Source organism: Rattus norvegicus, chromosome 5, assembly GCF_021556685.1.
Source record: "Rattus norvegicus strain SHRSP/BbbUtx chromosome 5, alternate assembly SHRSP_T2T, whole genome shotgun sequence".
Classification (NCBI taxonomy): Eukaryota; Metazoa; Chordata; class Mammalia; order Rodentia; family Muridae; genus Rattus; species Rattus norvegicus.
In genome coordinates, this window is record NC_141538.1 from 78,264,601 (window position 1) to 78,282,213 (window position 17,613).

A 17,613-nucleotide genomic window follows, 5' to 3' on the forward strand; every position below is an offset into this window, starting at 1 on the left:
TTGTTGTATGTTGGAGCATCTTTTGGGTATATGCCCAAGAGAGGTATAGCTGGGTCCTCAGGTGGTGAAATGCCCAATTTTTCTAGGTGTTTCCTAGAAATATAAAAGAGAACTGTAAATTCCAGACATCGCAGAATGGTCAAAGTTTATACTTTCCTGTACAATATTTTAAACCTGCCTTGTACTTTAGCCATAATGTAGAATCATATTAACTGTAAGAGGAAATAAATGCCTGGGTTAAAACAGGCATTTAACCTTTAAAATATGAATTATAATTGATGTAAATGTCTCTACACCCCTCCCACATACTCAAATATAAGGAAAAAGAGAATCTGTACCCCTTACTCATCTCTCAAAGTGGTCTAAATCACATATGTCTCAGAAATAAGTCCTCCAAAGACATCTCTTTGTTCTGTATCTACAGAATATGCTCCCCGGGAGCATAAGGCAGCTTAATTACTTTATGAGTGCTTTGAGGCATTTGAACCTCATTCTACATGTTAGATTTAATAACTTCTTCCTTTCAAATCTTCACAGTAGAGAATAAAAATGAGCCAACAGCACCCATTTCTTCAGTAAAGTTAACCTGAGTGTTGGCCGAAGAGGAAACTTCCCTTCATAGAATTTTGATTCTCTAAATTGTATCAGGTTTTTTTCTAGTTACTAATAGAAAAGCAGTTGCTAGGCTTTCTAGAGGAGACATGACATCTAGTAGTCAAAGTAAGGTGGGAACTAGGCCTGGAAACAAATGACTACAGTCTCAACACTTGGGAGCCTGAGGCAGAATGATCAGCTCAAATTTGGGACCAGCCCCTTTGATATAGTGATTTCTGGGTCATCCAGAGCTATGTAATGAGACCCTGTCTCAGGAAACACTAAACAAACAAACAAACAAACAAATAAATAGATGAAGACTAAAGGGAAAAAAGATTATAGTTCAAAATGATATAAGATTAACTTAAGAACAACTTTCAAATGTATCACATCCATTGGTATAATATAGTGTTGAGTTATAAGGGCAGTTTATGATGATTGACATTTAATTAAATGCCATTTAAAATAAGGAGTATTAAGAAATGTCAGGTATCTGGTATGTTCCATAAATGTGAGTTTTGCAAAAGAAAATAGAGGTTTTAACAAAATAGATCTAACCACCTTTTAAGACTGATTTTCCATTTGGCAAACTTTGACATTTAAGTTCCCTAAGAAGATCCTTGAAATGAACGTCAAAAATTAATCAGAAAGTTAAAATTTCAGTTTCAATATAGACACATGTAGACAATATAGACACACTGTTCACATCTGACTTTCATTTTGCCCACAGAGCCTAAAATAACTCGTCCTCCCATCAATGTAAAAATAATTGAGGGATTGAAAGCAGTCCTACCGTGCACTACGATGGGTAACCCCAAGCCATCCGTGTCCTGGATTAAGGGGGACAGTGCTCTCAGGGTAAGTGATCGTGGTGTCAAAAATCTCTGAGTAAGACATCATTCTAAGATTTATGGTGTGTGTGTGTGTGTGTGTGTGTGTGTGTGTGTGTGTGTGTGTGTGCGCGCGCGCACGCACATTGACTTGAACATGGGTATCCTTGGAGGCCAAAAGAGAGAATCAGATCTCTTAGAATGGAGTTGCACACAGTGCGAGCCACCCAATGTGGGAGCTAGGATCCAACTCCAGTCTTCTGCAAGTGCAGCAGGCTCTTAATGGCTGAGCTTTTTCCTTTCCTTTCCAACAGGCATAAGTCATGATTTAAATATAAGTATCCTGAACTTCTAATTAACTATCTACATAGTAACAAGCTTCTAGTATATGTTTTCTGTATATGCACTAGGCAGACAGATTCTTTTATTCCTAACTATGCACACTCCCTCTATGGTAACATTAGAGATGAAATGGATGCAGAGCCCAAGCAAAGCAAGGCTTGTTTTTCTTGGTCAGTTGAATCACTTAACAATCATCATCAACAGCAACAATTACAACAGCATCAGCATCATCATTGATTGTTTGAGACCTCAAGGATAACAAAGCTGAACTAATATCCAAGTTTTAGAACTGATAGCTTCTGGGAGCAGAGAAATAAGGATTGGAAGGAAGAAAATGAGAGAAAACATGGGAGAGATTAGAGCATAGAGACTTGGAATGATAGAGACAAACTCGTCTCAGTACCAAAGAGAAGTTAGGTTAAAGCTGTTATTGGTGCTGATTTCTTGGGTCACCATGCTTGCTTGCTTGCATGAGAACTTGAGCTCACAGGCATCCACACACATGAGCCTGCAACCCCAGTGCTGTAGGAGGAGAAGACAAAAAAGATGGAGGGGCTGGTTGATTGCCAGCCTAACTTCAAGCTCAGTGAAGATCAAAGGAACAAAGTAGAGAATAGATTATTATGACATCGATGCCCTCCTCTTGCCACATAAGTACACATGGTTACACACACATGTACACCTGCACAGACACTCCCACACATACATTCACACACAAATACACACACATTTACAAAAAATTTAACTATTCATTGGGTTAGCTTGTATGGTTTTGTGTGTCGACTCTTTGGTTACTAATACATTGTTTTCATGCATGATCATCATCTCTATAGCTCTGCCCTCACCAAGAATGAGAGGACAGACTATTCCCATCCTACCAGGCCCAACCCACTCTGTGGGAAATAATACACAGTTCTTAAGACATGGCAAATAACTGAAACAAACCATAAATTTGGTGAGTTTCACCAAATTTAATCTCAATATGTGCACCACTTGACTTTCCTTTGGTTATAAGTCTTGATGCAATTTCTGCAATAAAAATTAAAAAGTGAATGGCTTTGTAAGGTTAACAATGAATTCAAAAAGAGGAGGTAAATGTCACATCTGAACTCCAAAGGGTAATTACGAAATTCTCGAAGGTATGCATTCTCCTAAGGAGATCCTAAGGGTACAGTGTGAATCACGGTGACGAAAAGCAATGCTTTGCCTTGTGTTTTATTCTGGGGGTTTGCCGTGTGCATGCTAAGCACGTTCTCTACCACTGAGCTACGCCTCCAGCTGCAAAGTGCCATGCTTTCAAACAATCCCCACCTTTAGAAATCATGATCACCATTGTGTTCTAATGTGATGAAGGGAAAAGTAAGGAACAGATGCATTCTTAGGAGATTACTGAGACGGTTAATTGGATCATCTTGCATGGTCTCAGTAGTATATGTTAATAGGCATGGGCGGAGAGGAGGCCGAAACTTCGGGTGTTAAGGGTAATGATACATCAGTGAAATAAGGCAAGTGTGTCTTTGACGAAGGCTGTTTTCAAACTCATGTCCCTGTCTTTGGCAGGAAAATTCCAGGATTGCAGTTCTTGAATCTGGGAGTTTAAGGATCCATAATGTGCAAAAGGAAGACGCAGGACAGTACCGATGTGTGGCAAAAAACAGCCTGGGCACAGCTTACTCCAAACTGGTGAAGCTGGAAGTGGAGGGTAAGGGGCAGCGAGCGCCCGTCACTGCCGTCTGGGAAGGCTGTACTTTGGACGGAGAAAGATGTGATGTAGGAAGTTGTGGTTCACCAGCCTGAGGGCAAGGCTTTGAAAAGAGAAGTCAAAAGGCATTTCCTTAGCATAAACGATCATATCCCATCTATGGCCCCAATTGCTGCTATTTTTGAGCATTGCAGCAAACGAAATTCACAATGGTGGTAAAACTATGTCACCATTTTGGTGTGTCTTTCCGGCTCAGACTCAGACAGTTCTCTCATTTATAAGATTGGATGCAAATAAGTTCATCTTTTTAATACACTTGGATTGACTTCAAAACATAGGAAGATAGAAAAAAATTAATCCTTTTCCAATTACAGTTTCACAACGAATGGGAATAATAAGGCAATGAATAAAACATATAAAACACGGTCCTAATTCTGTGAATTATGTAGCAATTACTGCTTTGAGCATAATAATAGTTTGTCCGATTCTTTTTAAATTAGGTCATTCAATAAACTCCTGGGAAAGACCACCATTGAGAAATCGGAATCCAAAACAGATCTCCATTGAGAAATCAGGATCCAAATGGATTTCAGTGTTCCATTTCATTGTTTGTCTGGTTTTTTACCTACGATTTTATCACATTTGGTTTAAAAATAGGAACTACGACCCAGAGGAGGCCTAGGGAGGAACTGGGAGGACTAGAGAGAGAGAGAGAGAGAGGAAACAGTAATCAGGATATATTATATGAGATGAAAAATCTAATTCAATAAATGGGGGTGGGGAGGGGGACTGCCAGCCTCCCTGTGCTGAACAAGTGACTCGGCCATGAAATCCTTCCCAGCTCCCCCTGTTCTGAGCTGTGGATCCAACAGCTCTGACTTTTTACTTCCTCTGTAAAATCGAGTTTAAAGAATCAAGCTATTGATTCTGTCCAGCAGTCTGGCCTGGTATGCACTTCACAGATGATGGTTACAGATTTTTCTGCTTTTATTTTCTGTTTTTGACAGATCAAATGTTGTACTAGACATAACACGGGAGCAGCCATTAAAACAAGGAAAATATGGGTGGATCCCTGACCTTTGTACCATCTCACTCTGCTTCAGCCAAACTCTGTCCTTCCCCGCATTTTCCCCAGATTATTTACTAGGCTTTTATTAAAGTTAACTTCACTTCCTGAATAGACCCAGGTCCTTTCCCTCACAGCTTTAATGACTTCCTTTTCCATATCTGTCTCAGGTTGAGGCAACATTTTTATGGTATCATTCCACTAACTGCTCATAAAATTTCCATTAGAAAATGGCCAACAACATGTATACATAAGGTATAATATATCTTACACAATAGCATTATTATATATACAGATAATATATCTTGGCATAGTTTGCAACATAGTTGGTACAATTTAACATCTTCTAATTTGTTGATGCTATTTAAAGATTAGAATGCAGGCTTGAGAGATGGCTCGGTGATTAAAAGCACCGGTTACTCTTCCAAAACACTGGGGTTCCATTCCCAGAACAGGGCAGCTCACAATTTTCTGTAACTCAAATTCACCTGCCTGGTGACAAGATCACCTTGAATGCTATGTTCGATAGAGAATGATGTTATCCAACTATATAAAATGCCACAAAAGATTTCCTTATCAACCCTTCAAACTCAAGTTTTCTGTCCTCTCAGTTATTAAAACACATTGCTTCAAACTGGTTCAGAGAAAGTTGTTGTCGGTATTAATCTGCTGGAGCCCAGTTACACAGTCTGCTCTTGCCACTTAATTGTGAATCAATAAAATGAGATACCGCTTCCTTCTTTCTAACATTGAAATGATCGTGCTTGTTGCCTTGACTCTTAACATATGCTGGAGGTCTTATCAAAGTTTGCTATGGCTGGGAGCTCATGCTAACACTTGGAATTTCTCTAACAGTTAGTAAGAAACCTATATACTGCCTATGTCTATTCTACATTCTCTATTTTTTATGAAAATACCCAAAATAAGTGACATATTGTTGCTAGTCCATATAATTATAACGTAAGTGATATCAGTCATAATTTTTCTTGCTGTCAAGTCTATGATGATGTTGCAAAGGCAGGGCAGCAGGAACAGCTGAAAACTCATGTTTTGGTTCACAAGCAGGAGGCAGAGACGGCACACTGGCAACAAAACTTCAAAGCTCAAACACCAGTGAGACACTTTCTCTAACAGGGCCACACCTCTTAATCCTTCCCAAACAGTTCTATCAACTGGGGACCATGCACTCAAATGTAGGAGCCTATGAGAGGTATCCTTATTCCAACTACCATACTAATCCTCTGTCTTCTGTCAAAAGATACCGTACGTGACATATAGAGTTCCTGATGAAACCCAAGCCTCTGTAGCATGTGTCTCATTCAAATTTGATGGGAGGGCTAGAATGTTGAAATGTGCAAATGATGCTGAATGGTTCGTGTGGAGAGCCATGTGTACTTGCCACTCAGAGTATTTGAAACAGGAGTATCGTATACTGCACCATTTTAGGAAATTAAGGGGCAGTGAGGGTGGTTCATTTACACGGGGTCACAGAGGTGGCAGTATCTAAGAAGCTGAGACACATCAAATGTTGTCTCTTCTATTAAAGAAGAAGACAGTTCTCCATGATGGTGTGTGTGTATATGTGTGTGTGTGCATGTATGTGAATGTGTGTGTATGTGAATGTGTTTGAGCATGTGCATGTGTGTGAGTGAGTGTGTGTCTGTGAGCCTGTGTGTGTTTGTGAGCGAGTGTGCATGTGTGTGCATGTATGTGTGTGTCTGCATGTATATGAGTGTGTGTGCATGTGTATGGGGCTGTGTTTAAGAGTATGTGTGTGTGCTTGTGAGTGCGTGTGTGAGTGTGTCAGTATGTGTGTGTGCATGAGTGCATGCGTGCCTGTGTGAGTGCATGCAGGCTTCTGTATGTGTGTAGAGATTCACAAATATTTCAATGAACATGGCAAAAAGAGGTGTGGCATCAGAATAGGGAGCAGTTAGAAATACTGACCATGTTAAAACATCACAGGAAGGGAATTTAACATACAGAGGAGAGGGGCACAGTCAAAGTAACAGGGTGCTTTGGCACACACAAGGATTGCAGCCAGGGTTCAGGTGGAACTATGAACTTTATACAGAGGGAAATCACATGCCCTGCTTTTCCCAGGACACTTCTGTTTCACACCTGTCGCTCTGGAGTAAATATTAATAGACTTCCGCTTTTTACTTTCTAAAGTATCTAGGATTCCATGGTCCATTATACAGCTGTTCTCCCTAGGGACAGAGAGTTTTCTTCCTTGGGGTAGAGGGGAAATGGGAATAGTCCCCGATCTGAACATCTCTTTTAGGAAGTAGATGGTAGGTTATCCTGGGTAAAGAGGGCACGGTGGGGGTTGGAGGTCGGCAGGGTGAGGAGAGTGGAAAGATTTTAAAATAGCCATGGGATGGGGGAGATGACTCAAAAGGAAACACGGGATTGTGGAACAACTTTAAGACTTTAGCAGAGAACAGGATCATGGATATGGAAGGAGAGGCCTCTTCTGCATGGCTGAATCACACCACTCCCCACCCACTTGAATTTTGATCTATTCTACAGATAAGCATTTAGAAAGAGAATGTTTACATTGTGTTGAAAGGCAAGACATGAGTATTAGAATCTTGCCAGAAAGGAAAATAAGGCAAAAAAGAATATTCCCCAAGAGAGTAAAGCAATGAATCCCAGATTCTTTTATGCTTGAAATGTATGTAGCTTAGTATCCAAACACTGAATCCAAAAGGGTTGAAGCCTGGGTTTAAATCTTATAGCGCCAGCAATAGGACAGATATGATAATGTGAGAGCCTACCTACTGCAAAGACTTAGAAATTCAGGACGCACTACACAACTCATGGGGGTAAAATGTATAAATCCAGACACCAGAAGTAATTAGGCATGAGCAACTTTGTTGGTAAATTCCCAAGTATGTTCCCTGCTGCTCTGAGGCCATGGGTGATATCCCCATTTCCGTTTCCCAGTTTTAAGATCCGTACAGATGAGGAGACGAGGTTTTGGACCCCATGAGAAGGAGAGGAGAACACCCAGATCCTTGCTTAGGGCTGAGGAACGTAGCGATGGCAAGAGAAGCCAGGAAGATTCATGTGCGCGCGCGCGCGCGCGCACACACACACACACACACACACACACACACACACACACACACACACGTAAAAACTTGTCTGTCTTTACCTGAATTCCAATTATAAGGGAATAAAAAGTCTTCTTAGAAACATATTCGGGGCTGGGGACTTAGCTCAGTGGTAGAGCGCTTACCTAGGAAGCGCAAGGCCCTGGGTTCGGTCCCCAGCTCCGAAAAAAAAGAACCAAAAAAAAAAAAAAAAAAAGAAACATATTCAACACTCAGAACACAGAGATAGGATATTAAATTGACACAGTTGGGGATCACTGGTAGGAGAAATTAACATAAAGAGTCAGTTCTAAGTGAAAAGTTTAACAAGAAAAAAATTATGCAAAGTGAAAGTGCCTTACTCAGGGGACATAGCATTTTGATGTATTAGAAACACAGGAAGGATGAGCTCACACCATGAGTTATAGCTGTCTAGGAAGGAACGCTCCTGAGTTCACGTCAACACAGAGGAGTTCAGCAAGCAGAATAGCATAGTAGGGAGCACAAATAAACATGCTCAGAGCAGTGAAAACCACAAAAGGAGAAATAGAAACAAAATGTATGTTTCCTGTGTGATAATCCAGCCTAGAAGGGAGGGGCTCCTAAGCCCCACCTCCGCTGAGTAGCTATTGGCTGTTGGAGAGGGACAAGCACTCACCCTTTGGGGAATGGTCTCCATGTCTCTGTGGATGGGCCCACACCTATGCAAACAAGGGCATCCCTGATTGAGCTCTTTGTGAGATTAGAAATAAATAAGTGAACAAGAAGTTGTGACGATGGAGTAGGGGGTAGATATGAGCAAGGTGTACTGTATACACGTGTGAGATTCTCAAAGGATGAATTAAAATGCATTTTAGGAAGATGGGAGGCAATTTTGAAAGAGTACTTTTAGTAAGTGAAGATATATAATGGATGAAATTGAAATCTGATTGCTGAATAGTTACCTGGTGGAAACAGAGAGGTCATTTACTCATTAAAGAGACCACTTTAGAATTCAGACATCAGCGCAGCTACATTGAAAAAAGGTGGAAAAGAGGAAATGAGTTCAGAAATAATGAAAAATATGCTAATAGAAAATCTGAAAGAAAGAAAGAAAGAAAGAAAGGAGGGAGGGAGGGAGGGAGGGAGGAAGGAAGGAAGGAAGAATCCGAACTCAGGAACATAACAGCGAATGAACCCCCAGAACACGTGCCAGAAGTGATGGAAGACTTAACCCCCCCCCCAAGTAGGGCAAACAAAGAAACAAACAACAAAAATCAAGTCTTAATCAGCCAACAGGGTCAGCTTTATCCAGACCCATCACAATAAGACAGCAAGAACTGCGTGTTATCAAAATGTTGAAGAAAAGACAGCTTATACACATTCAAAGAGAAAGACCGAATGGCCAAGCAACCACTTTCAATTTACCTGATAATTTGGGATAGTTTAGTGGTGGTCTTTTAGTGGGGGGGGGATCCCCGTTAAGATGTATATAGAATCATCTCAATAATTTATACTCTGCATTGTCTAAGTAAAAGCTTATATCAGTGTATATTTGAGGTTAGTTGTTATAAAGTTGCATATAATAGCAGCAAATTAAATGAGAGTTATACTGTATATCAGTAAAAAAAAGGCCTATGATTCCACCCAGCCATGAAAAATGTGAAACAGATTTGTAGGTATAGGAATATCCCTCATATCTATTCTGAGCCTCATTTTCCCTGTCTCTAAAATACAAATAAGACTGTCACCCACATCTTAGGTTGCTGTGAGCATGGGCTAGCATGGGCACATATTGAAAACCACACAATTATTTTCAGGCTTTATTATTCTTCTCCTTTAATAAGTCCTTGCACAAGGATTAACATGGTTCTTGAAAAGTATCAATTAGTTGCCTAGTAATATGTTCATAAGTGAAAAAGTAAGTTAAACACCATCTCATATTTTACTCATATATTTAAGTAAATGTGAATCAAAGCTAAGGGCCCACATCTCTGTTTATAGAATTATGGGAGAAGTTAGGTTATACAATTTAAATAGCTGTATACTCTTTGAACCTGTGTAAAGAGACTTTTATAATTAGGAAGTTAATATACCATGTTCATGTTTGGGAAATTATATCTCCCAAATATTGTACTGCTCTGATAAGGCATCATGAACCTTCCCATTCATCTGCGTGATGCTTTATGCTTTTCCAGAAAAGACTCAAGGATGGGGAACACTTAGTCAAAAGTCCTTGGTCTAGCCTACAGGTTGACTCACCATACTTGGTTCAGTTGGAGCATATTGGAGGTGAGGACCTGGGTGAGCAGAAAATGAAATTCTGCTCTTCCTTCTAGGAAGGAAATCAATCCATAAAGACATCCTGCATGAGCTCTGCAGAGAAAGTAACCAGAACTTCCTAGATGGTTCAGGTGAAGGAGGACACAGGACAGGTATATGCCTGGGTTCTCTGCATTTGGTCATTTATTTACTGAGAAGCAGATACCTGAAATTTTTGTTAGGATTCTCCAGTGGCCTGGAGCCTCCAGCATAATCACTGAGTTTATGTTCTGATCCTTCTATGAATGTATTCCAGCTCCATTGGCCACTGACTTATAGAAAAAGAGGAATATAAAACAAATGTAGGCTCCCATAGAAAAATAGAGTGTTGTTTTAGGTGAGACGGACAGAGGTACACCGATTACACCTTGACAGGGACTCTACGTTGTCTGTTGAGTTCCATGGTCATATGAAATGCAGAAGAGGGCTGTCAGTCTCATGACTGTGCCTGCCCTCCTACAGAAGGATAACTCTTGTCTCTGGGTCCTCTGGGACCATGGATACAGCCAGGGAAATCTGCTTGACCTATTGCATAAAGTCTAAGATGTTCATTTTTAGTACTTTCCTGTATCTGGGTCAAACCACAGTCTCATTGGTTTCCTTAACTGCAAACGTCAGTGCCTGCTGAGATCAACCTTACCGGTGCTAAAGGAAGTTAAACTGGGCTGTGGCTTTCAGCCCTTAGCTGCACTCATTACTTAACTATCTTCTCATATGAGAATTGCTATGCAGCTATCAAAAAGACATATGCTAACCATGCTAGCTTACAAGGCTGCCTGCCTTCTTTTAGACTAGAAATGATTTTTTTCTGCTTGTCATCGGTTATTTTAATGAGCTCCCATAGAAGCAAGAATCCCATTTTCCCCAGTAAAATGATTCCATGCAATGGTTTTCACCTCAAAAATTGTTATTCATATATTATTTTTGTTAGGCTAAAAACAGAGACACACTGACTTTTCAGTGCTACATAGTAGGACATTTTTTTCCTTCAGGGAAAGTCCTGCTATCTCTCTAATCAGCTCTACATTTAACTTGGATATGGTTCATATCCACAGAGTGAGCCAAAGTGTTTCCTTGTATATCTGAAAGGCTTTCTCCAGGTTAGGGGGCACAGTGGCTTGGGGAGATGAGAACAGAAAGTGCTGATATGGATGGTAAGGCTGCTTAAAAGTCATATGCACAAAGTCATATGATCACTGGGGACAACGTTGCCCTGCAAGATTGAATTTCTGCTCCTATTATATTTTTTTTCTCAAAAGTTCATTGCTTTATTTAACGTATTTTTTTTTATTAACTTGAGTATTTCTTATATACATTTCAAGTGTTATTCCCTTTCCCGGTTTCCGGGCAAACATCTCCCTCCCCCCTCCCCTTCCTTATTGGTGTTCCCCTCCCAACCCTCCCCCCATTGCTGCCCTCCCCCCATAGTCTAGTTCACTGGGGGTTCAGTCTTAGCAGGACCCAGGGCTTCCCCTTCCACTGGTGCTCTTACTAGGATATTCATTGCTACCTATGGGGTCAGAGTCCAGGGTTAGTCCATGTATAGTATTTAGGTAGTGGCTTAGTCCCTGGAAGCTCTGGTTGCTTGACATTGTTGTACTTTTGGGGTCTCGAGCCCCTTCAAGCTCTTCCAGTTCTTTCTCTGATTCCTTCAACGGGGGACCTATTCTCAGTTCAGTGGTTTGCTGCTGGCATTCGCCTCTGTATTTGCTGTATTCTGGCTGTGTCTCTCAGGAGCGATCTACATCCGGCTCCTGTCGGTCTGCACTTCTTTGCTTCATCCATCTTGTCTAATTGGGTGGCTGTATATGTATGGGCCACATGTGGGGCAGGCTCTGAATGGGTGTTCCTTCAGTCTCTGTTTTAATCTTTGCCTCTCCCTTCCCTGCCAAGGGTATTCTTTTTCCTCATTTAAAGAAGGAGTGAAGCATTCACATTTTGATCATCCGTCTTGAGTTTCATTTGTTCTAGGGATCTAGGGTAATTCAAGCATTTGGGCTAAAAGCCACTTATTAATGAGTGCATACCATGTATGTCTTTCTGTGATTGGGTTAGCTCACTCAGGATGATATTTTCCAGTTCCAACCATTTGCCTACGAATTTCATAAACTCGTTGTTTTTGATAGCTGAGTAATATTCCATTGTGTAGATGTACCACATTTTCTGTATCCATTCCTCTGTTGAAGGGCATCTGGGTTCTTTCCATTTTCTGGCTATTATAAATAAGGCTGCGATGAACATAGTGGAGCACGTGTCTCTTTTATATGTTGAGGCATCTTTTGGGTATATGCCCAAGAGAGGTATAGCTGGATCCTCAGGCAGTTCAATGTCCAATTTTCTGAGGAACCTCCAGACTGATTTCCAGAATGGTTTTACCAGTCTGCAAACCCACCAACAATGGAGGAGTGTTCCTCTTTCTCCACATCCTCGCCAGCATCTGCTGTCCCCTGAGTTTTTGATCTTAGCCATTCTCACTGGTGTGAGGTGAACTCTCAGGGTTGTTTTGATTTGCATTTCCCTTATGACTAAAGATGTTGAACATTTCTTTAGGTGTTTCTCAGCCATTCGGCATTCCTCAGCTGTGAATTCTTTGTTTAGCTCTGAACCCCATTTTTAAATAGGGTTATTTGTCTCCCTGCGTTCTAACTTCTTGAGTTCTTTGTATATTTTGGATATAAGGCCTCTGTCTGTTGTAGGATTGGTAAAGATCTTTTCCCAATCTGTTGGTTGCCGTTTTGTCCTAACCACAGTGTCCTTTGCCTTACAGAAGCTTTGCAGTTTTATGAGATCCCATTTGTCGATTCTTGATCTTAGAGCGTAAGCCATTGGTGTTTTGTTCAGGAAATTTTTTCCAGTGCCCATGTGTTCCAGATGCTTCCCTAGTATTTCTTCTATTAGTTTGAGTGTGTCTGGTTTGATGTGGAGGTCCTTGATCCACTTGGACTTAAGCTTTGTACAGGGTGATAAGCATGGATCGATCTGCATTCTTCTACATGTTGCCCTCCAGTTGAACCAGCACCATTTGCTGAAAATGCTATCTTTTTTCCATTGGATGGTTTTGGCTCCTTTGTCAAAAATCAAGTGACCATAGGTGTGTGGGTTCATTTCTGGGTCTTCAATTCTATTCCATTGGTCTATCTGTCTGTCTCTGTACCAATACCATGCAGTTTTTATCACTATTGCTCTGTAATACTGCTTGAGTTCAGGGATAGTGATTCCCCCTGAAGTCCTTTTATTGTTGAGGATAGCTTTAGCTATCCTGGGTTTTTTGTTATTCCAGATGAATTTGCAAATTGTTCTGTCTAACTCTTTGAAGAATTGGATTGGTATTTTGATGGGGATTGCATTGAATCTGTAGATTGCTTTTGGTAAAATGGCCATTTTTACTAAATTAATCCTGCCAATCCATGAGCATGGGAGATCTTTCCATCTTCTGAGGTCTTCTTCAATTTCTTTCCTCAGTGTCTTGAAGTTCTTATTGTACAGATCTTTTACTTGCTTGGTTAAAGTCACACCGAGGTACTTTATATTATTTGGGTCTATTATGAAGGGTGTCGTTTCCCTAATTTCTTTCTCCGCTTGTTTCTCTTTTGTATAGAGGAAGGCAACTGATTTATTTGAGTTAATTTTATACCCAGCCACTTTGCTGAAGTTGTTTATCAGCTTTAGTAGTTCTCTGTTGGAACTTTTGGGTTCACTTAAATATACTATCATGTCATCTGCAAATAGTGATATTTTGACTTCTTCTTTTCCGATCTGTATCCCCTTGATCTCCTTTTGTTGTCTGATTGCTCTGGCTAGAACTTCAAGAACTATATTGAATAAGTAGGGAGAGAGTGGGCAGCCTTGTCTAGTCCCTGATTTTAGTGGGATTGCTTCAAGTTTCTCTCCATTTAGTTTAATGTTAGCAACTGGTTTGCTGTATATGGCTTTTACTATGTTTAGGTATGGGCCTTGAATTCCTATTCTTTCCAGGACTTTTATCATGAAGGGGTGTTGAATTTTGTCAAATGCTTTCTCAGCATCTAATGAAATGATCATGTGGTTCTGTTCTTTCAGTTTGTTTATATAATGGATCACGTTGATGGTTTTCCTTATATTAAACCATCCCTGCATGCCTGGGATGAAGCCTACTTGATCATGGTGGATGATTGTTTTGATGTGCTCTTGGATTCGGTTTGCCAGAATTTTATTGAGTATTTTTGCGTCGATATTCATAAGGGAAATTGGTCTGAAGTTCTCTTTCTTTGTTGTGTCTTTGTGTGGTTTAGGTATAAGAGTAATTGTGGCTTCGTAGAAGGAATTCGGTAGTGCTCCATCTGTTTCAATTTTGTGGAATAGTTTGGATAATATTGGTATGAGGTCTTCTATGAAGGTTTGATAGAATTCTGCACTAAACCCGTCTGGACCTGGGCTCTTTTTGGTTGGGAGACCTTTAATGACTGCTTCTATTTCCTTAGGAGTTATGGGGTTGTTTAACTGGTTTATCTGTTCCTGATTTAACTTTGATACCTGGTATCTGTCTAGGAAATTGTCCATTTCCTGAAGATTTTCAAGTTTTGTTGAATATAGGTTTTTATAGTAAGATCTGATGATTTTTTGAATTTCCTCTGAATCTGTTGTTATGTCTCCCTTTTCATTTCTGATTTTGTTAATTTGGACGCACTCTCTGTGTCCTCTCGTTAGTCTGGCTAAGGGTTTATCTATCTTGTTGATTTTCTCAAAGAACCAACTTTTGGTTCTGTTGATTCTTTCTATGGTCCTTTTTGTTTCTACTTGGTTGATTTCAGCTCTGAGTTTGATTATTTCCTGCCTTCTACTCCTCCTGGGTGTATTTGCTTCTTTTTGTTCTAGAGCTTTTAGGTGTGCTGTCAAGCTGCTGACATATGCTCTTTCCTGTTTCTTTCTGCAGGCACTCAGCGCTATGAGTTTTCCTCTTAGCACAGCTTTCATTGTGTCCCATAAGTTTGGGTATGTTGTATCTTCATTTTTATTAAATTCTAAAAAGTTTTTAATTTCTTTCTTTATTTCTTCCTTGACCAGGTGATCATTGAGTAGAGCATTGTTCAATTTCCACGTATATGTGGGCATTCTTCCCTTATTGTTATTGAAGACCAGTTTTAGGCCGTGGTGGTCCGATAGCACGCATGGGATTATTTCTATCTTTCTGTACCTGTTGAGGCCCGTTTTTTGACCAAGTATATGGTCAGTTTTGGAGAAAGTACCATGAGGAGCTGAGAAGAAGGTATATCCTTTTGCTTTAGGATAGAATGTTCTATAAATATCCGTTAAGTCCATTTGGCTCATGACTTCTCTTAGTCTGTCGACATCACTGTTTAATTTCTGTTTCCATGATCTGTCCATTGATGAGAGTGGTGTGTTGAAATCTCCCACTATTATTGTGTGAGGTGCAATGTGTGTTTTGAGCTTTAGTAAGGTTTCTTTTACGTATGTAGGTGCCCTTGTATTTGGGGCATAGATATTTAGGATTGAGAGTTCATCTTGGTGGATTTTTCCTTTGATGAATATGAAGTGTCCTTCCTTATCTTTTTTGATGAGTTTTAGTTGAAAATTGATTTTATTTGATATTAGAATGGCTACTCCAGCTTGCTTCTTCTGACCATTTGCTTGGAAAGTTGTTTTCCAGCCTTTCACTCTGAGGTAGTGTCTGTCTTTGTTTCTGAGGTGTGTTTCCTGTAGGCAGCAGAATGCAGGGTCCTCGTTGCGTATCCAGTTTGTTAATCTATGTCTTTTTATTGGGGAGTTGAGGCCATTGATATTGAGAGATATTAAGGAATAGTGATTATTGCTTCCCGTTATATTCATATTTGGATGTGAGGTTATGTTTGTGTGCTTTCATTCTCTTTGTTTTGTTGCCAAGACGATTAGTTTCTTGCTTCTTCTAGGGTATAGCTTGCCTCCTTATGTTGGGCTTTACCATTTATTATCCTTTGTAGTGCTGGATTTGTAGAAAGATATTGTGTAAATTTGGTTTTGTCATGGAATATCTTGGTTTCTCCATCAATGTTAATTGAGAGTTTTGCTGGATACAGTTACCTGGGCTGGCATTTGTGTTCTCTTAGGGTCTGTATGACATCAGTCCAGGATCTTCTGGCCTTCATAGTTTCTGGCGAGAAGTCTGGTGTGATTCTGATAGGTCTCCCTTTATATGTTACTTGACCTTTTCCCCTTACTGCTTTTAATATTCTTTCTTTATTTTGTGCGTTTTGTGTTTTGACAATTATGTGACGGGAGGTGTTTCTTTTCTGGTCCAATCTATTTGGAGTTCTGTAGGCTTCTTGTATGTCTATGGGTATCTCTTTTTTTAGGTTAGGGAAGTTTTCTTCTATGATTTTGTTGAAGATATTTACTGGTCCTTTGAGCTGGGAGTCTTCACTCTCTTCTATACCTATAATCCTTAGGTTTGATCTTCTCATTGAGTCCTGGATTTCCTGTATGTTTTGGACCAGTAGCTTTTTCCGCTTTACATTATCTTTGACAGTTGAGTCAATGATGTCTATGGAATCTTCTGCTCCTGAGATTCTCTCTTCCATCTCTTGTATTCTGTTGGTGAAGCTTGTATCTACAGCTCCTTGTCTCTTCTTTTGGTTTTCTATATCCAGGGTTGTTTCCATGTGTTCTTTCTTGATTGCTTCTATTTCCATTTTTAATTCCTTCAACTGTTTGATTGTGTTTTCCTGGAATTCTTTCAGGGATTTTTGTGTCTCCTCTCTATGGGCTTCTACTTGTTTATTTATGTTTTCCTGGAATTCTTTCAGGGATTTTTGTGTCTCCTCTCTATGGGCTTCTACTTGTTTATTTATGTTTTCCTGGAATTCTTTCAGGGATTTTTGCGATTCTTTCAGGCATTTTTGCGATTCCTCTCTGTAGGCTTCTACTTGTTCTCTAAGGGAGTTCTTCACGTCTTTCTTGAAGTCCTCCAGCATCATGATCAAAAATGATTTTGAAACTAGATCTTGCTTTTCTGGTATGTTTGAATATTCCATGTTTGTTTTGATGGGAGAATTGGGCTCCGATGGTGCCATGTAGTCTTGGTTTCTGTTGCTTGGGTTCCTGCACTTGCCTCTCGCCATCAGATTATCTCTAGTGTTACTTTGTTCTGCTATTTCTGACAGTGGCTAGACTGTCCTATAAGCCTGTGTGTCAGGAGTGCTGTAGACCTGTTTTCCTCTCTTTCAGTCAGTTATGGGGACAGAGTGTTCTGCTTTCGGGCGTGTAGTTTTTCCTCTCTACAGGTCTTCAGCTGTTCCTGTGGGCCTGTGTCTTGAGTTCACCAGGCAGCTTTCTTGCAGCAGAAAAGTTGGTCTTACCTGTGGTCCCGAGGCTCAAGTTCACTCGTGGGGTGCTGCTCATGGGCTCTCTGCAGCGGCAGCAACCAGGAAGACTTTTGCCGCCGTTTCCGGGAGCTTCAGTGCACCAGGGTTCCAGATGGTCTTTGGCTTTTTCCTCTGGCGTCCGAGATGTGTGTGCAGAGAGCAGTCTCTTCTGGTTTCCCAGGCTTGTCTGCCTCTCTGAAGGTTCAGCTCTCCCTCCCACGGGATTTGGGTGCAGAGAACTGTTTATCCGGTCTGTTTCCTTTAGGTTCTGGTGGTGTCTCAGGCAGGGGTCCTGCTGCTCCTGGGCCCTCCCCCACGGGAGCCCAGAGGCCTTATACAGTTT

At 40.5% G+C, this 17,613-nt stretch overlaps 1 protein-coding gene across 4 annotated transcripts in view; it reads left to right on the top strand.

The window, feature by feature from the left end:
• The window catches only part of Musk (muscle associated receptor tyrosine kinase), a 106,012-nt gene that overhangs the window by 14,617 nt on the left and 73,782 nt on the right, over positions 1–17,613 (top strand). For all 4 annotated transcript variants that reach the window (XM_087551325.1, XM_087551327.1, XM_087551328.1 and 1 more), the window contains 2 exon segments: positions 1,325–1,452; positions 3,327–3,468. In XM_087551325.1, the coding sequence (XP_087407451.1) occupies positions 1,325–1,452; positions 3,327–3,468 (270 nt within the window).